The sequence below is a fragment of the Melanerpes formicivorus genome, unplaced genomic scaffold (assembly GCF_026170545.1).
Source record: "Melanerpes formicivorus ecotype bairdi unplaced genomic scaffold, bMelFor1.0.p_v2 SCAF_121, whole genome shotgun sequence".
Lineage (NCBI taxonomy): Eukaryota > Metazoa > Chordata > Aves > Piciformes > Picidae > Melanerpes > Melanerpes formicivorus.
In genome coordinates, this window is record NW_027142473.1 from 869771 (window position 1) to 885394 (window position 15624).

A 15624-nucleotide genomic window follows, 5' to 3' on the forward strand; every position below is an offset into this window, starting at 1 on the left:
GTGTGGGAGCATGGTCACTGTCCTGGTCCTGCTGCTCACACTCTTGCTGATCCAAGCCAGGAGGCTGGAGGCTGCCTTGGCAACCTGGGCACAAGCTGGCTGATCTCCTGCTGGATATTGACCAACATCTCTAGGTCCTTTGCCTTGGTGAGAAGCAAGTGGGGGGCCAGCAAAGATCTTCAGTGGCCAGAGGTCAAGGTTTAAGTGGCCAGGCTGAGAAGGCAGAGAGGTAAAAGGGTAGCAGAGGGGAATGTGCCCAAACTGCCACCTTCTTGGCCACGCCGCCCCACAGGAGCCTCACCAGCCCAGCCAAGCAGGGCCAAGGGCCTGCTCTTGCTTCTGGTCCTCAGGACCTCAGGGAGCCCACACTCAGCAGGCAGCTGACCTCCCAGAGGGAGCTTTCTGTGTGACCTCAGATCAGAGAGACGGTTGCTTGCAGACCCCTCAGAGGTGGTCTAGGGACCTTGCAGTTAGGGGGATGCTAGTCCAGAGCCTGCAGTGAAGAGGAGGTGGTGTCCTGAGGCTGCTCTCCAGGGGACGAGTTGAGGATGCCATAGGAAGGTAAGAGCATGGCCGGGGGACAGCCACCTGGGTGGAATGGGGACAGCGGCCAGGCAGATGGTCCAAGAAGAACCCAGCACTACACCAAGTGAGGGTTCGACAGCAAGGCTGGTGGTCAGCTGGGCAGCCTGTGGTGGGACTTGGCCAGAGGCATCACAGAGGAATGTTGTGGTGTTGGAGCCTTTGTGTGAAGCACTGCTGGGGCTGCGTCACAATCCAAACCCTCCCAAGGTGCCGCTGTGAGGTGTTGCTGGTGGCATATTTGTGAGGAGAGCTCTTGTGGACCTTTATGACCGACTGCAAAGGCCAGGTGAGGATGGCCTTGAGAAGAAATTCAGAGGAGGCATGTGGGTCTGGTCTGCAGGAGAAGTTTATTGAGGGCAAAGCAGAGGGCAGAGGCAGGAGCAGCAAGGCACAGGAAGGGAGGCGGTGTGAGGGGCAAGCAGGGCGAGCATGAGGCCAGGGGCTTGTGTTGCAGGAGCTGTTGCAGGCTGCGTGTGGTGTCAGGGTTGGTGTGCAGGGCCCTCAGCAGGGGTAGGAGCCTCTTGCGGCGCCACAGCCATAGCCCAGGCCAGCCAAGCCGTAGCCGTAGCCGTTGCCGAAGGCGCCGGAGGAGATGGGCACTCCCTGGGCATTGAGCTCGGTGCCCAGGGCAGTCCCTGAGGAGGATCCGACGGCGGTGCTCTGGGGGAAGGAGGTGAGGATGGGTCCTGGCAGGGTGACCAGCACGGGGGAAGGCTGGATGAAGACGCGGGAGTCCTGGCACTGCCTGACGCAGGGCTCGTTGCAGCTGTTGGCCAGCGGGGTGGGTCCGCAGGGGCGGCAGCGGTCGTAGCAGGCCATGGGTGTGGGGTGGAGGGTCCCTGGAAGAGAGAGAGGGTGTGGAGGGAGCGCAGGGGCTCGGGGGTGTGAGAGAGATGGCCACTGGGGCAGGAGAAGGAGGGTGAGGGGCTGGAGGCTGACCTGGTGGAGGGAGCAGAGCGCAGGAGAAGGCGTCAGGAGGCGTCTGTGAGGGAGAGAGGCGCTGGGCCGGCTTTATGCTGGCAGGGCTGTCAGCAGAGGTGAGCCCAGCCCGGCAGAGGTGGGGTGTCAGCAGTGAGGTCACGGCGTGGCACTGGGGTGCTGTGGTCTGTGGGTGCCTTGTGGCCGGGGGTCTCATTTCCTGGCAGCCCTGCAACGGCTCCTCTGGCCCTGTTGTTTGTGGGCAAAGAAGGAGCTGGGTGTGAGCTGGCGCCTGGAGGCCGTCTTGGGCACAGCGGTTCCTCAATGGTGGAGCCTTCTGTTCTGAGAGGAGTAAGCAGTGAGGTCAGCAGCTCTGCCACCCTGGAGTTGCAGAGGACACACTTGGCCTTGTTTGGTAACCTGCTTGACAAAGGATCTTGGGAGGCCGTCCTGAAGGGCACAGGAGTCCAGGATGAGCAGGCATGAGCAGACATTCTTCAAGCAGGACCTCTGGGTGGCTCAGCAGCAGGTCATCGAGTCCCAGAATCAGAGAATTGTTTGGATTGGAAAGGACCTCTAAGAGCATCAAGTGCAACCATTGAGCTAGCCCCACCATGGGCATTAAAGCAGATCCCAAAGTACCATGTGCACAGGCTTCTTGACCACTTCCTGGAGAATGAGAAGGCATTGGGATAGGGCAGGCTGGCTGCACAGAGAGCTTGGGCTGGAACTCCTCAAGGGAAGAGTTCTTGACCTGTGGATGCCAAAGCAGGGAACCCAGGAGTACTCCAAGGGCTTTATGAGCTCCTGAAGGGAGAAAATGAGAGAGGGCAAAGCCAAGTAGGATTGCTCCTGCTTCTGCACAGCAGAAGTGCCTTTGTCTTCTCCAAGGGGAAATGGTCAGTAAGGAGCACCAGTGAGACACAGCCAGGTCTGTGGGGCTGGATGGAGGCAGGCAAGGCTACTGAGTGAGCTGGTGGAGGAGCTCTCCAAGACTCCTTCCATTGTTTCCCAGCAGTCCTGGTACCAAAGAGCCAGAACAAGAATGTTGGACGCTACAGGGCTGTTGGTGTGAGTTTGGTGCCAGGGAAGGTGATGGAGCAGATGATCTTGAGTGCCATCCCACAGCACATGGTGGAGAACTGGGCCATCAGGCCCAGTCAGCAAGGGCTTTGAAAGGCAGGTGCTGCCTGCCTGAGCAGATCTCCTTCCATAACAAGTGCCCCACGTGGTGGATGAGGGAGAAGCTTTGGGTGGTTTTCAGCAGGGCTTTAGGAAGCTCTTGGCCAGTGTGCCCCACAGGCTCTTCCTGGAGAAAGTGGCTGCTCACAGCTGGGAGCTGCAGACGCTGCCCTGGGGACCAAGCTGGCAATGGTATGGCAATGGTATGACAATGGTATGACAATGGTATGAGGGTCACCAAAACTCTGCTCTATCTGTGGTGCCTTGGGCCATGGTTTGGTGTTGGATTGGTAGTGTTGGTTAAAGCCTGGGCTGGGTTATTTTGATGGAGGTTTCCATCTCAAGTGAGCCTGTGATGCAAGAGTGCTGCCATCTCCTTGTCAAACATGGTGTTGAAGTGTGTTGAGATGTGCTGGGAGCAGCCAGGGCTTGCTGTGGCATGGAGATATGGGCATGCCCTTAAAGGCAAGCCCAGGGAGAGCTGTCTCTCCCACTCACCTGGCCAACAGCATGGTTGCTTGCTGCTGAGAAGCATTGAGAAGAAGCATCCTCGTGGTGCCAAGGCCACCACTAAAACAAGTCCCTTAGCAGCACATCTGCACAGCTTCTCCATCCCTCCAGCCCTGGACAGCCTGCTCCAGGGCTCGCCAAGCCTTTCCATTAAGAAATTCTTCCTCATATCCAACTGAAAGCTCCCCTGGTGCAAATTGAGGCCATTTGCTCTTGCCCTATGCCTTGTTCCTTGGGAGAAGAGACCAACCTCTACCAGTCTCCAACCTCCTTTCTGAGATTTGCACACACTCCACAGGTCTTCCCTCAGCCTCCTGTTTTCCAGGCTGAAGAAGCCCAGGTCCCCCAGCTGCTCCTCTCCAGACCTGTGCTCCAAACCCCTCACCAGCTTCATTGCCCTTCTCTGAACCTGCTGCAGCACCTCAATGTCGTCCTGGGAGTGAGTGGCCTGAAAAGGGAACACAGGATGGGAGGTGTGGCCTCCACAGTGTGGGAGCATGGTCACTGTCCTGGTCCTGCTGCTCACACTCTTGCTGATCCAAGCCAGGAGGCTGGAGGCTGCCTTGGCAACCTGGGCACAAGCTGGCTGATCTCCTGCTGGATATTGACCAACATCTCTAGGTCCTTTGCCTTGGTGAGAAGCAAGTGGGGGGCCAGCAAAGATCTTCAGTGGCCAGAGGTCAAGGTTTAAGTGGCCAGGCTGAGAAGGCAGAGAGGTAAAAGGGTAGCAGAGGGGAATGTGCCCAAACTGCCACCTTCTTGGCCACGCCGCCCCACAGGAGCCTCACCAGCCCAGCCAAGCAGGGCCAAGGGCCTGCTCTTGCTTCTGGTCCTCAGGACCTCAGGGAGCCCACACTCAGCAGGCAGCTGACCTCCCAGAGGGAGCTTTCTGTGTGACCTCAGATCAGAGAGACGGTTGCTTGCAGACCCCTCAGAGGTGGTCTAGGGACCTTGCAGTTAGGGGGATGCTAGTCCAGAGCCTGCAGTGAAGAGGAGGTGGTGTCCTGAGGCTGCTCTCCAGGGGACGAGTTGAGGATGCCATAGGAAGGTAAGAGCATGGCCGGGGGACAGCCACCTGGGTGGAATGGGGACAGCGGCCAGGCAGATGGTCCAAGAAGAACCCAGCACTACACCAAGTGAGGGTTCGACAGCAAGGCTGGTGGTCAGCTGGGCAGCCTGTGGTGGGACTTGGCCAGAGGCATCACAGAGGAATGTTGTGGTGTTGGAGCCTTTGTGTGAAGCACTGCTGGGGCTGCGTCACAATCCAAACCCTCCCAAGGTGCCGCTGTGAGGTGTTGCTGGTGGCATATTTGTGAGGAGAGCTGCTGTGGACCTTTATGACCGACTGCAAAGGCCAGGTGAGGATGGCCTTGAGAAGAAATTCAGAGGAGGCATGTGGGTCTGGTCTGCAGGAGAAGTTTATTGAGGGCAAAGCAGAGGGCAGAGGCAGGAGCAGCAAGGCACAGGAAGGGAGGCGGTGTGAGGGGCAAGCAGGGCGAGCATGAGGCCAGGGGCTTGTGTTGCAGGAGCTGTTGCAGGCTGCGTGTGGTGTCAGGGTTGGTGTGCAGGGCCCTCAGCAGGGGTAGGAGCCTCTTGCGGCGCCACAGCCATAGCCCAGGCCAGCCAAGCCGTAGCCGTAGCCGTTGCCGAAGGCGCCGGAGGAGATGGGCACTCCCTGGGCGTTGAGCTCGGTGCCCAGGGCAGCCCCTGAGGAGGATCCGACGGCGGTGCTCTGGGGGAAGGAGGTGAGGATGGGTCCTGGCAGGGTGACCAGCACGGGGGAAGGCTGGATGAAGACGCGGGAGTCCTGGCACTGCCTGACGCAGGGCTCGTTGCAGCTGTTGGCCAGCGGGGTGGGTCCGCAGGGGCGGCAGCGGTCGTAGCAGGCCATGGGTGTGGGGTGGAGGGTCCCTGGAAGAGAGAGAGGGTGTGGAGGGAGCGCAGGGGCTCGGGGGTGTGAGAGAGATGGCCACTGGGGCAGGAGAAGGAGGGTGAGGGGCTGGAGGCTGACCTGGTGGAGGGAGCAGAGCGCAGGAGAAGGCGTCAGGAGGCGTCTGTGAGGGAGAGAGGCGCTGGGCCGGCTTTATGCTGGCAGGGCTGTCAGCAGAGGTGAGCCCAGCCCAGCAGAGGTGGGGTGTCAGCAGTGAGGTCACGGCGTGGCACTGGGGTGCTGTGGTTTGTGGGTGCCTTGTGGCCAGGGGTCTCATTTCCTGGCAGCCCTGCAACGGCTCCTCTGGCCCTGTTGTTTGTGGGCAAAGAAGGAGCTGGGTGTGAGCTGGCGCCTGGAGGCCGTCTTGGGCACAGCGGTTCCTCAATGGTGGAGCCTTCTGTTCTGAGAGGAGTAAGCAGTGAGGTCAGCAGCTCTGCCACCCTGGAGTTGCAGAGGACACACTTGGCCTTGTTTAGTAACCTGCTTGACAAAGGATCTTGGGAGGCCGTCCTGAAGGGCACAGGAGTCCAGGATGAGCAGGCATGAGCAGACATTCTTCAAGCAGGACCTCTGGGTGGCTCAGCAGCAGGTCATCGAGTCCCAGAATCAGAGAATTGTTTGGATTGGAAAGGACCTCTAGGAGCATCAAGTGCAACCATTGAGCTAGCCCCACCACGGGCATTAAAGCAGATCCCAAAGTACCATGTGCACAGGCTTCTTGACCACTTCCTGGAGAATGAGAAGGCATTGGGATAGGGCAGGCTGGCTGCACAGAGAGCTTGGGCTGGAACTCCTCAAGGGAAGAGTTCTTGACCTGTGGATGCCAAAGCAGGGAACCCAGGAGTACTCCAAGGGCTTTATGAGCTCCTGAAGGGAGAAAATGAGAGAGGGCAAAGCCAAGTAGGATTGCTCCTGCTTCTGCACAGCAGAAGTGCCTTTGTCTTCTCCAAGGGGAAATGGTCAGTAAGGAGCACCAGTGAGACACAGCCAGGTCTGTGGGGCTGGATGGAGGCAGGCAAGGCTACTGAGGGAGCTGGTGGAGGAGCTCTCCAAGACTCCTTCCATTGTTTCCCAGCAGTCCTGGTACCAAAGAGCCAGAACAAGAATGTTGGACGCTACAGGGCTGTTGGTGTGAGTTTGGTGCCAGGGAAGGTGATGGAGCAGATGATCTTGAGTGCCATCCCACAGCACATGGTGGAGAACTGGGCCATCAGGCCCAGTCAGCAAGGGCTTTGAAAGGCAGGTGCTGCCTGCCTGAGCAGATCTCCTTCCATAACAAGTGCCCCACGTGGTGGATGAGGGAGAAGCTTTGGGTGGTTTTCAGCAGGGCTTTAGGAAGCTCTTGGCCAGTGTGCCCCGTAGCCTCTTCCTGGAGAAAGTGGCTGCTCACAGCTGGGAGCTGCAGACGCTGCCCTGGGGACCAAGCTGGCAATGGTATGGCAATGGTATGACAATGGTATGGCAATGGTATGAGGGTCACCAAAACTCTGCTCTATCTGTGGTGCCTTGGGCCATGGTTTGGTGTTGGATTGGTAGTGTTGGTTAAAGCCTGGGCTGGGTTATTTTGATGGAGGTTTCCATCTCAAGTGAGCCTGTGATGCAAGAGTGCTGCCATCTCCTTGTCAAACATGGTGTTGAAGTGTGTTGAGATGTGCTGGGAGCAGCCAGGGCTTGCTGTGGCATGGAGATATGGGCATGCCCTTAAAGGCAAGCCCAGGGAGAGCTGTCTCTCCCACTCACCTGGCCAACAGCATGGTTGCTTGCTGCTGAGAAGCATTGAGAAGAAGCATCCTCTTGGTGCCAAGGCCACCACTAAAACAAGTCCCTTAGCAGCACATCTGCACAGCTTCTCCATCCCTCCAGCCCTGGACAGCCTGCTCCAGGGCTCGCCAAGCCTTTCCATTAAGAAATTCTTCCTCATATCCAACTGAAAGCTCCCCTGGTGCAAATTGAGGCCATTTGCTCTTGCCCTATGCCTTGTTCCTTGGGAGAAGAGACCAACCTCTACCAGTCTCCAACCTCCTTTCTGAGATTTGCACACACTCCAAAGGTCTTCTTCCCTCAGCCTCCTGTTTTCCAGGCTGAAGAAGCCCAGGTCCCCCAGCTGCTCCTCTCCAGACCTGTGCTCCAAACCCCTCACCAGCTTCATTGCCCTTCTCTGAACCTGCTGCAGCACCTCAATGTCGTCCTGGGAGTGAGTGGCCTGAAAAGGGAACACAGGATGGGAGGTGTGGCCTCCACAGTGCCCCACAGTGTGGGAGCATGGTCACTGTCCTGGTCCTGCTGCTCACACTCTTGCTGATCCAAGCCAGGAGGCTGGAGGCTGCCTTGGCAACCTGGGCACAAGCTGGCTGATCTCCTGCTGGATATTGACCAACATCTCTAGGTCCTTTGCCTTGGTGAGAAGCAAGTGGGGGGCAAGCAAAGATCTTCAGTGGCCAGAGGTCAAGGTTTAAGTGGCCAGGCTGAGAAGGCAGAGAGGTAAAAGGGTAGCAGAGGGGAATGTGCCCAAACTGCCACCTTCTTGGCCACGCCGCCCCACAGGAGCCTCACCAGCCCAGCCAAGCAGGGCCAAGGGCCTGCTCTTGCTTCTGGTCCTCAGGACCTCAGGGAGCCCACACTCAGCAGGCAGCTGACCTCCCAGAGGGAGCTTTCTGTGTGACCTCAGATCAGAGAGACGGTTGCTTGCAGACCCCTCAGAGGTGGTCTAGGGACCTTGCAGTTAGGGGGATGCTAGTCCAGAGCCTGCAGTGAAGAGGAGGTGGTGTCCTGAGGCTGCTCTCCAGGGGACGAGTTGAGGATGCCATAGGAAGGTAAGAGCATGGCCGGGGGACAGCCACCTGGGTGGAATGGGGACAGCGGCCAGGCAGATGGTCCAAGAAGAACCCAGCACTACACCAAGTGAGGGTTCGACAGCAAGGCTGGTGGTCAGCTGGGCAGCCTGTGGTGGGACTTGGCCAGAGGCATCGCAGAGGAATGTTGTGGTGTTGGAGCCTTTGTGTGAAGCACTGCTGGGGCTGCGTCACAATCCAAACCCTCCCAAGGTGCCGCTGTGAGGTGTTGCTGGTGGCATATTTGTGAGGAGAGCTCTTGTGGACCTTTATGACCGACTGCAAAGGCCAGGTGAGGATGGCCTTGAGAAGAAATTCAGAGGAGGCATGTGGGTCTGGTCTGCAGGAGAAGTTTATTGAGGGCAAAGCAGAGGGCAGAGGCAGGAGCAGCAAGGCACAGGAAGGGAGGCGGTGTGAGGGGCAAGCAGGGCGAGCATGAGGCCAGGGGCTTGTGTTGCAGGAGCTGTTGCAGGCTGCGTGTGGTGTCAGGGTTGGTGTGCAGGGCCCTCAGCAGGGGTAGGAGCCTCTTGCGGCGCCACAGCCATAGCCCAGGCCAGCCAAGCCGTAGCCGTAGCCGTTGCCGAAGGCGCCGGAGGAGATGGGCACTCCCTGGGCGTTGAGCTCGGTGCCCAGGGCAGCCCCTGAGGAGGATCCGACGGCGGTGCTCTGGGGGAAGGAGGTGAGGATGGGTCCTGGCAGGGTGACCAGCACGGGGGAAGGCTGGATGAAGACGCGGGAGTCCTGGCACTGCCTGACGCAGGGCTCGTTGCAGCTGTTGGCCAGCGGGGTGGGTCCGCAGGGGCGGCAGCGGTCGTAGCAGGCCATGGGTGTGGGGTGGAGGGTTCCTGGAAGAGAGAGAGGGTGTGGAGGGAGCGCAGGGGCTCGGGGGTGTGAGAGAGATGGCCAGTGGGGCAGGAGAAGGAGGGTGAGGGGCTGGAGGCTGACCTGGTGGAGGGAGCAGAGCGCAGGAGAAGGCGTCAGGAGGCGTCTGTGAGGGAGAGAGGCGCTGGGCCGGCTTTATGCTGGCAGGGCTGTCAGCAGAGGTGAGCCCAGCCCAGCAGAGGTGGGGTGTCAGCAGTGAGGTCACGGCGTGGCACTGGGGTGCTGTGGTTTGTGGGTGCCTTGTGGCCGGGGGTCTCATTTCCTGGCAGCCCTGCAACGGCTCCTCTGGCCCTGTTGTTTGTGGGCAAAGAAGGAGCTGAGTGTGAGCTGGCGCCTGGAGGCCGTCTTGGGCACAGCGGTTCCTCAATGGTGGAGCCTTCTGTTCTGAGAGGAGTAAGCAGTGAGGTCAGCAGCTCTGCCACCCTGGAGTTGCAGAGGACACACTTGGCCTTGTTTAGTAACCTGCTTGACAAAGGATCTTGGGAGGCCGTCCTGAAGGGCACAGGAGTCCAGGATGAGCAGGCATGAGCAGACATTCTTCAAGCAGGACCTCTGGGTGGCTCAGCAGCAGGTCATCGAGTCCCAGAATCAGAGAATTGTTTGGATTGGAAAGGACCTCTAAGAGCATCAAGTGCAACCATTGAGCTAGCCCCACCACGGGCATTAAAGCAGATCCCAAAGTGCCATGTGCACAGGCTTCTTGACCACTTCCTGGAGAATGAGAAGGCATTGGGATAGGGCAGGCTGGCTGCACAGAGAGCTTGGGCTGGAACTCCTCAAGGGAAGAGTTCTTGACCTGTGGATGCCAAAGCAGGGAACCCAGGAGTACTCCAAGGGCTTTGTGAGCTTCTGAAGGGAGACAATGAGAGAGGGCAAAGCCAAGTAGGATTGCTCCTGCTTCTGCACAGCAGAAGTGCCTTTGTCTTCTCCAAGGGGAAATGGTCAGTAAGGAGCACCAGTGAGACACAGCCAGGTCTGTGGGGCTGGATGGAGGCAGGCAAGGCTACTGAGGGAGCTGGTGGAGGAGCTCTCCAAGACTCCTTCCATTGTTTCCCAGCAGTCCTGGTACCAAAGAGCCAGAACAAGAATGTTGGACGCTACAGGGCTGTTGGTGTGAGTTTGGTGCCAGGGAAGGTGATGGAGCAGATGATCTTGAGTGCCATCCCACAGCACATGGTGGAGAACTGGGCCATCAGGCCCAGTCAGCAAGGGCTTTGAAAGGCAGGTGCTGCCTGCCTGAGCAGATCTCCTTCCATAACAAGTGCCCCACGTGGTGGATGAGGGAGAAGCTTTGGGTGGTTTTCAGCAGGGCTTTAGGAAGCTCTTGGCCAGTGTGCCCCGTAGCCTCTTCCTGGAGAAAGTGGCTGCTCACAGCTGGGAGCTGCAGACGCTGCCCTGGGGACCAAGCTGGCAATGGTATGGCAATGGTATGACAATGGTATGGCAATGGTATGAGGGTCACCAAAACTCTGCTCTATCTGTGGTGCCTTGGGCCATGGTTTGGTGTTGGATTGGTAGTGTTGGTTAAAGCCTGGGCTGGGTTATTTTGATGGAGGTTTCCATCTCAAGTGAGCCTGTGATGCAAGAGTGCTGCCATCTCCTTGTCAAACATGGTGTTGAAGTGTGTTGAGATGTGCTGGGAGCAGCCAGGGCTTGCTGTGGCATGGAGATATGGGCATGCCCTTAAAGGCAAGCCCAGGGAGAGCTGTCTCTCCCACTCACCTGGCCAACAGCATGGTTGCTTGCTGCTGAGAAGCATTGAGAAGAAGCATCCTCGTGGTGCCAAGGCCACCACTAAAACAAGTCCCTTAGCAGCACATCTGCACAGCTTCTCCATCCCTCCAGCCCTGGACAGCCTGCTCCAGGGCTCGCCAAGCCTTTCCATTAAGAAATTCTTCCTCATATCCAACTGAAAGCTCCCCTGGTGCAAATTGAGGCCATTTGCTCTTGCCCTATGCCTTGTTCCTTGGGAGAAGAGACCAACCTCTACCAGTCTCCAACCTCCTTTCTGAGATTTGCACACACTCCAAAGGTCTTCTTCCCTCAGCCTCCTGTTTTCCAGGCTGAAGAAGCCCAGGTCCCCCAGCTGCTCCTCTCCAGACCTGTGCTCCAAACCCCTCACCAGCTTCATTGCCCTTCTCTGAACCTGCTGCAGCACCTCAATGTCGTCCTGGGAGTGAGTGGCCTGAAAAGGGAACACAGGATGGGAGGTGTGGCCTCCACAGTGCCCCACAGTGTGGGAGCATGGTCACTGTCCTGGTCCTGCTGCTCACACTCTTGCTGATCCAAGCCAGGAGGCTGGAGGCTGCCTTGGCAACCTGGGCACAAGCTGGCTGATCTCCTGCTGGATATTGACCAACATCTCTAGGTCCTTTGCCTTGGTGAGAAGCAAGTGGGGGGCCAGCAAAGATCTTCAGTGGCCAGAGGTCAAGGTTTAAGTGGCCAGGCTGAGAAGGCAGAGAGGTAAAAGGGTAGCAGAGGGGAATGTGCCCAAACTGCCACCTTCTTGGCCACGCCGCCCCACAGGAGCCTCACCAGCCCAGCCAAGCAGGGCCAAGGGCCTGCTCTTGCTTCTGGTCCTCAGGACCTCAGGGAGCCCACACTCAGCAGGCAGCTGACCTCCCAGAGGGAGCTTTCTGTGTGACCTCAGATCAGAGAGACGGTTGCTTGCAGACCCCTCAGAGGTGGTCTAGGGACCTTGCAGTTAGGGGGATGCTAGTCCAGAGCCTGCAGTGAAGAGGAGGTGGTGTCCTGAGGCTGCTCTCCAGGGGACGAGTTGAGGATGCCATAGGAAGGTAAGAGCATGGCCGGGGGACAGCCACCTGGGTGGAATGGGGACAGCGGCCAGGCAGATGGTCCAAGAAGAACCCAGCACTACACCAAGTGAGGGTTCGACAGCAAGGCTGGTGGTCAGCTGGGCAGCCTGTGGTGGGACTTGGCCAGAGGCATCGCAGAGGAATGTTGTGGTGTTGGAGCCTTTGTGTGAAGCACTGCTGGGGCTGCGTCACAATCCAAACCCTCCCAAGGTGCCGCTGTGAGGTGTTGCTGGTGGCATATTTGTGAGGAGAGCTCTTGTGGACCTTTATGACCGACTGCAAAGGCCAGGTGAGGATGGCCTTGAGAAGAAATTCAGAGGAGGCATGTGGGTCTGGTCTGCAGGAGAAGTTTATTGAGGGCAAAGCAGAGGGCAGAGGCAGGAGCAGCAAGGCACAGGAAGGGAGGCGGTGTGAGGGGCAAGCAGGGCGAGCATGAGGCCAGGGGCTTGTGTTGCAGGAGCTGTTGCAGGCTGCGTGTGGTGTCAGGGTTGGTGTGCAGGGCCCTCAGCAGGGGTAGGAGCCTCTTGCGGCGCCACAGCCATAGCCCAGGCCAGCCAAGCCGTAGCCGTAGCCGTTGCCGAAGGCGCCGGAGGAGATGGGCACTCCCTGGGCGTTGAGCTCGGTGCCCAGGGCAGCCCCTGAGGAGGATCCGACGGCGGTGCTCTGGGGGAAGGAGGTGAGGATGGGTCCTGGCAGGGTGACCAGCACGGGGGAAGGCTGGATGAAGACGCGGGAGTCCTGGCACTGCCTGACGCAGGGCTCGTTGCAGCTGTTGGCCAGCGGGGTGGGTCCGCAGGGGCGGCAGCGGTCGTAGCAGGCCATGGGTGTGGGGTGGAGGGTTCCTGGAAGAGAGAGAGGGTGTGGAGGGAGCGCAGGGGCTCGGGGGTGTGAGAGAGATGGCCAGTGGGGCAGGAGAAGGAGGGTGAGGGGCTGGAGGCTGACCTGGTGGAGGGAGCAGAGCGCAGGAGAAGGCGTCAGGAGGCGTCTGTGAGGGAGAGAGGCGCTGGGCCGGCTTTATGCTGGCAGGGCTGTCAGCAGAGGTGAGCCCAGCCCAGCAGAGGTGGGGTGTCAGCAGTGAGGTCACGGCGTGGCACTGGGGTGCTGTGGTTTGTGGGTGCCTTGTGGCCGGGGGTCTCATTTCCTGGCAGCCCTGCAACGGCTCCTCTGGCCCTGTTGTTTGTGGGCAAAGAAGGAGCTGGGTGTGAGCTGGCGCCTGGAGGCCGTCTTGGGCACAGCGGTTCCTCAATGGTGGAGCCTTCTGTTCTGAGAGGAGTAAGCAGTGAGGTCAGCAGCTCTGCCACCCTGGAGTTGCAGAGGACACACTTGGCCTTGTTTAGTAACCTGCTTGACAAAGGATCTTGGGAGGCCGTCCTGAAGGGCACAGGAGTCCAGGATGAGCAGGCATGAGCAGACATTCTTCAAGCAGGACCTCTGGGTGGCTCAGCAGCAGGTCATCGAGTCCCAGAATCAGAGAATTGTTTGGATTGGAAAGGACCTCTAAGAGCATCAAGTGCAACCATTGAGCTAGCCCCACCACGGGCATTAAAGCAGATCCCAAAGTGCCATGTGCACAGGCTTCTTGACCACTTCCTGGAGAATGAGAAGGCATTGGGATAGGGCAGGCTGGCTGCACAGAGAGCTTGGGCTGGAACTCCTCAAGGGAAGAGTTCTTGACCTGTGGATGCCAAAGCAGGGAACCCAGGAGTACTCCAAGGGCTTTATGAGCTCCTGAAGGGAGAAAATGAGAGAGGGCAAAGCCAAGTAGGATTGCTCCTGCTTCTGCACAGCAGAAGTGCCTTTGTCTTCTCCAAGGGGAAATGGTCAGTAAGGAGCACCAGTGAGACACAGCCAGGTCTGTGGGGCTGGATGGAGGCAGGCAAGGCTACTGAGTGAGCTGGTGGAGGAGCTCTCCAAGACTCCTTCCATTGTTTCCCAGCAGTCCTGGTACCAAAGAGCCAGAACAAGAATGTTGGACGCTACAGGGCTGTTGGTGTGAGTTTGGTGCCAGGGAAGGTGATGGAGCAGATGATCTTGAGTGCCATCCCACAGCACATGGTGGAGAACTGGGCCATCAGGCCCAGTCAGCAAGGGCTTTGAAAGGCAGGTGCTGCCTGCCTGAGCAGATCTCCTTCCATAACAAGTGCCCCACGTGGTGGATGAGGGAGAAGCTTTGGGTGGTTTTCAGCAGGGCTTTAGGAAGCTCTTGGCCAGTGTGCCCCGTAGCCTCTTCCTGGAGAAAGTGGCTGCTCACAGCTGGGAGCTGCAGACGCTGCCCTGGGGACCAAGCTGGCAATGGTATGGCAATGGTATGACAATGGTATGGCAATGGTATGAGGGTCACCAAAACTCTGCTCTATCTGTGGTGCCTTGGGCCATGGTTTGGTGTTGGATTGGTAGTGTTGGTTAAAGCCTGGGCTGGGTTATTTTGATGGAGGTTTCCATCTCAAGTGAGCCTGTGATGCAAGAGTGCTGCCATCTCCTTGTCAAACATGGTGTTGAAGTGTGTTGAGATGTGCTGGGAGCAGCCAGGGCTTGCTGTGGCATGGAGATATGGGCATGCCCTTAAAGGCAAGCCCAGGGAGAGCTGTCTCTCCCACTCACCTGGCCAACAGCATGGTTGCTTGCTGCTGAGAAGCATTGAGAAGAAGCATCCTCGTGGTGCCAAGGCCACCACTAAAACAAGTCCCTTAGCAGCACATCTGCACAGCTTCTCCATCCCTCCAGCCCTGGACAGCCTGCTCCAGGGCTCGCCAAGCCTTTCCATTAAGAAATTCTTCCTCATATCCAACTGAAAGCTCCCCTGGTGCAAATTGAGGCCATTTGCTCTTGCCCTATGCCTTGTTCCTTGGGAGAAGAGACCAACCTCTACCAGTCTCCAACCTCCTTTCTGAGATTTGCACACACTCCAAAGGTCTTCTTCCCTCAGCCTCCTGTTTTCCAGGCTGAAGAAGCCCAGGTCCCCCAGCTGCTCCTCTCCAGACCTGTGCTCCAAACCCCTCACCAGCTTCATTGCCCTTCTCTGAACCTGCTGCAGCACCTCAATGTCGTCCTGGGAGTGAGTGGCCTGAAAAGGGAACACAGGATGGGAGGTGTGGCCTCCACAGTGCCCCACAGTGTGGGAGCATGGTCACTGTCCTGGTCCTGCTGCTCACACTCTTGCTGATCCAAGCCAGGAGGCTGGAGGCTGCCTTGGCAACCTGGGCACAAGCTGGCTGATCTCCTGCTGGATATTGACCAACATCTCTAGGTCCTTTGCCTTGGTGAGAAGCAAGTGGGGGGCAAGCAAAGATCTTCAGTGGCCAGAGGTCAAGGTTTAAGTGGCCAGGCTGAGAAGGCAGAGAGGTAAAAGGGTAGCAGAGGGGAATGTGCCCAAACTGCCACCTTCTTGGCCACGCCGCCCCACAGGAGCCTCACCAGCCCAGCCAAGCAGGGCCAAGGGCCTGCTCTTGCTTCTGGTCCTCAGGACCTCAGGGAGCCCACACTCAGCAGGCAGCTGACCTCCCAGAGGGAGCTTTCTGTGTGACCTCAGATCAGAGAGACGGTTGCTTGCAGACCCCTCAGAGGTGGTCTAGGGACCTTGCAGTTAGGGGGATGCTAGTCCAGAGCCTGCAGTGAAGAGGAGGTGGTGTCCTGAGGCTGCTCTCCAGGGGACGAGTTGAGGATGCCATAGGAAGGTAAGAGCATGGCCGGGGGACAGCCACCTGGGTGGAATGGGGACAGCGGCCAGGCAGATGGTCCAAGAAGAACCCAGCACTACACCAAGTGAGGGTTCGACAGCAAGGCTGGTGGTCAGCTGGGCAGCCTGTGGTGGGACTTGGCCAGAGGCATCGCAGAGGAATGTTGTGGTGTTGGAGCCTTTGTGTGAAGCACTGCTGGGGCTGCGTCACAATCCAAACCCTCCCAAGGTGCCGCTGTGAGGTGTTGCTGGTGGCATATTTGTGAGGAGAGCTCTTGTGGACCTTTATGACCG

At 58.4% G+C, this 15624-nt stretch overlaps 4 protein-coding genes across 4 annotated transcripts; all 4 read right to left on the reverse strand.

The window, feature by feature from the left end:
• Window positions 1–1013: 1013 nt before the first annotated feature.
• On the reverse strand, window positions 1014–1425 carry LOC137456311 (feather beta keratin-like). The gene has a single exon (XM_068167635.1). It carries the CDS (start codon window positions 1402–1404, stop codon window positions 1087–1089), a length of 318 nt encoding a protein of 105 aa, XP_068023736.1. The 5' UTR covers window positions 1405–1425; the 3' UTR covers window positions 1014–1086.
• A 3270-nt stretch (window positions 1426–4695) lies between these two features.
• Window positions 4696–5107, reverse strand: LOC137456299 (feather beta keratin-like). The gene has a single exon (XM_068167622.1). The coding sequence runs from the start codon at window positions 5084–5086 to the stop codon at window positions 4769–4771; it is 318 nt and encodes a 105-aa protein (XP_068023723.1). The 5' UTR covers window positions 5087–5107; the 3' UTR covers window positions 4696–4768.
• Window positions 5108–8390: 3283 nt separating this feature from the next.
• On the reverse strand, window positions 8391–8802 carry LOC137456297 (feather beta keratin-like). The gene has a single exon (XM_068167620.1). It carries the CDS (start codon window positions 8779–8781, stop codon window positions 8464–8466), a length of 318 nt encoding a protein of 105 aa, XP_068023721.1. The 5' UTR covers window positions 8782–8802; the 3' UTR covers window positions 8391–8463.
• A 3283-nt stretch (window positions 8803–12085) lies between these two features.
• On the reverse strand, window positions 12086–12497 carry LOC137456298 (feather beta keratin-like). Its single transcript, XM_068167621.1, has one exon. The coding sequence runs from the start codon at window positions 12474–12476 to the stop codon at window positions 12159–12161; it is 318 nt and encodes a 105-aa protein (XP_068023722.1). The 5' UTR covers window positions 12477–12497; the 3' UTR covers window positions 12086–12158.
• Window positions 12498–15624: the final 3127 nt, after the last annotated feature.

Excerpts from the sequence above, each read along its gene's own strand:
- LOC137456311 (XM_068167635.1), bottom strand. The coding sequence starts at position 1,404 with ATGGCCTGCTACGACCGCTGCCGCCCCTGCGGACCCACCCCGCTGGCC.
- LOC137456299 (XM_068167622.1), bottom strand. The coding sequence starts at position 5,086 with ATGGCCTGCTACGACCGCTGCCGCCCCTGCGGACCCACCCCGCTGGCC.
- LOC137456297 (XM_068167620.1), bottom strand. The coding sequence starts at position 8,781 with ATGGCCTGCTACGACCGCTGCCGCCCCTGCGGACCCACCCCGCTGGCC.
- LOC137456298 (XM_068167621.1), bottom strand. The coding sequence starts at position 12,476 with ATGGCCTGCTACGACCGCTGCCGCCCCTGCGGACCCACCCCGCTGGCC.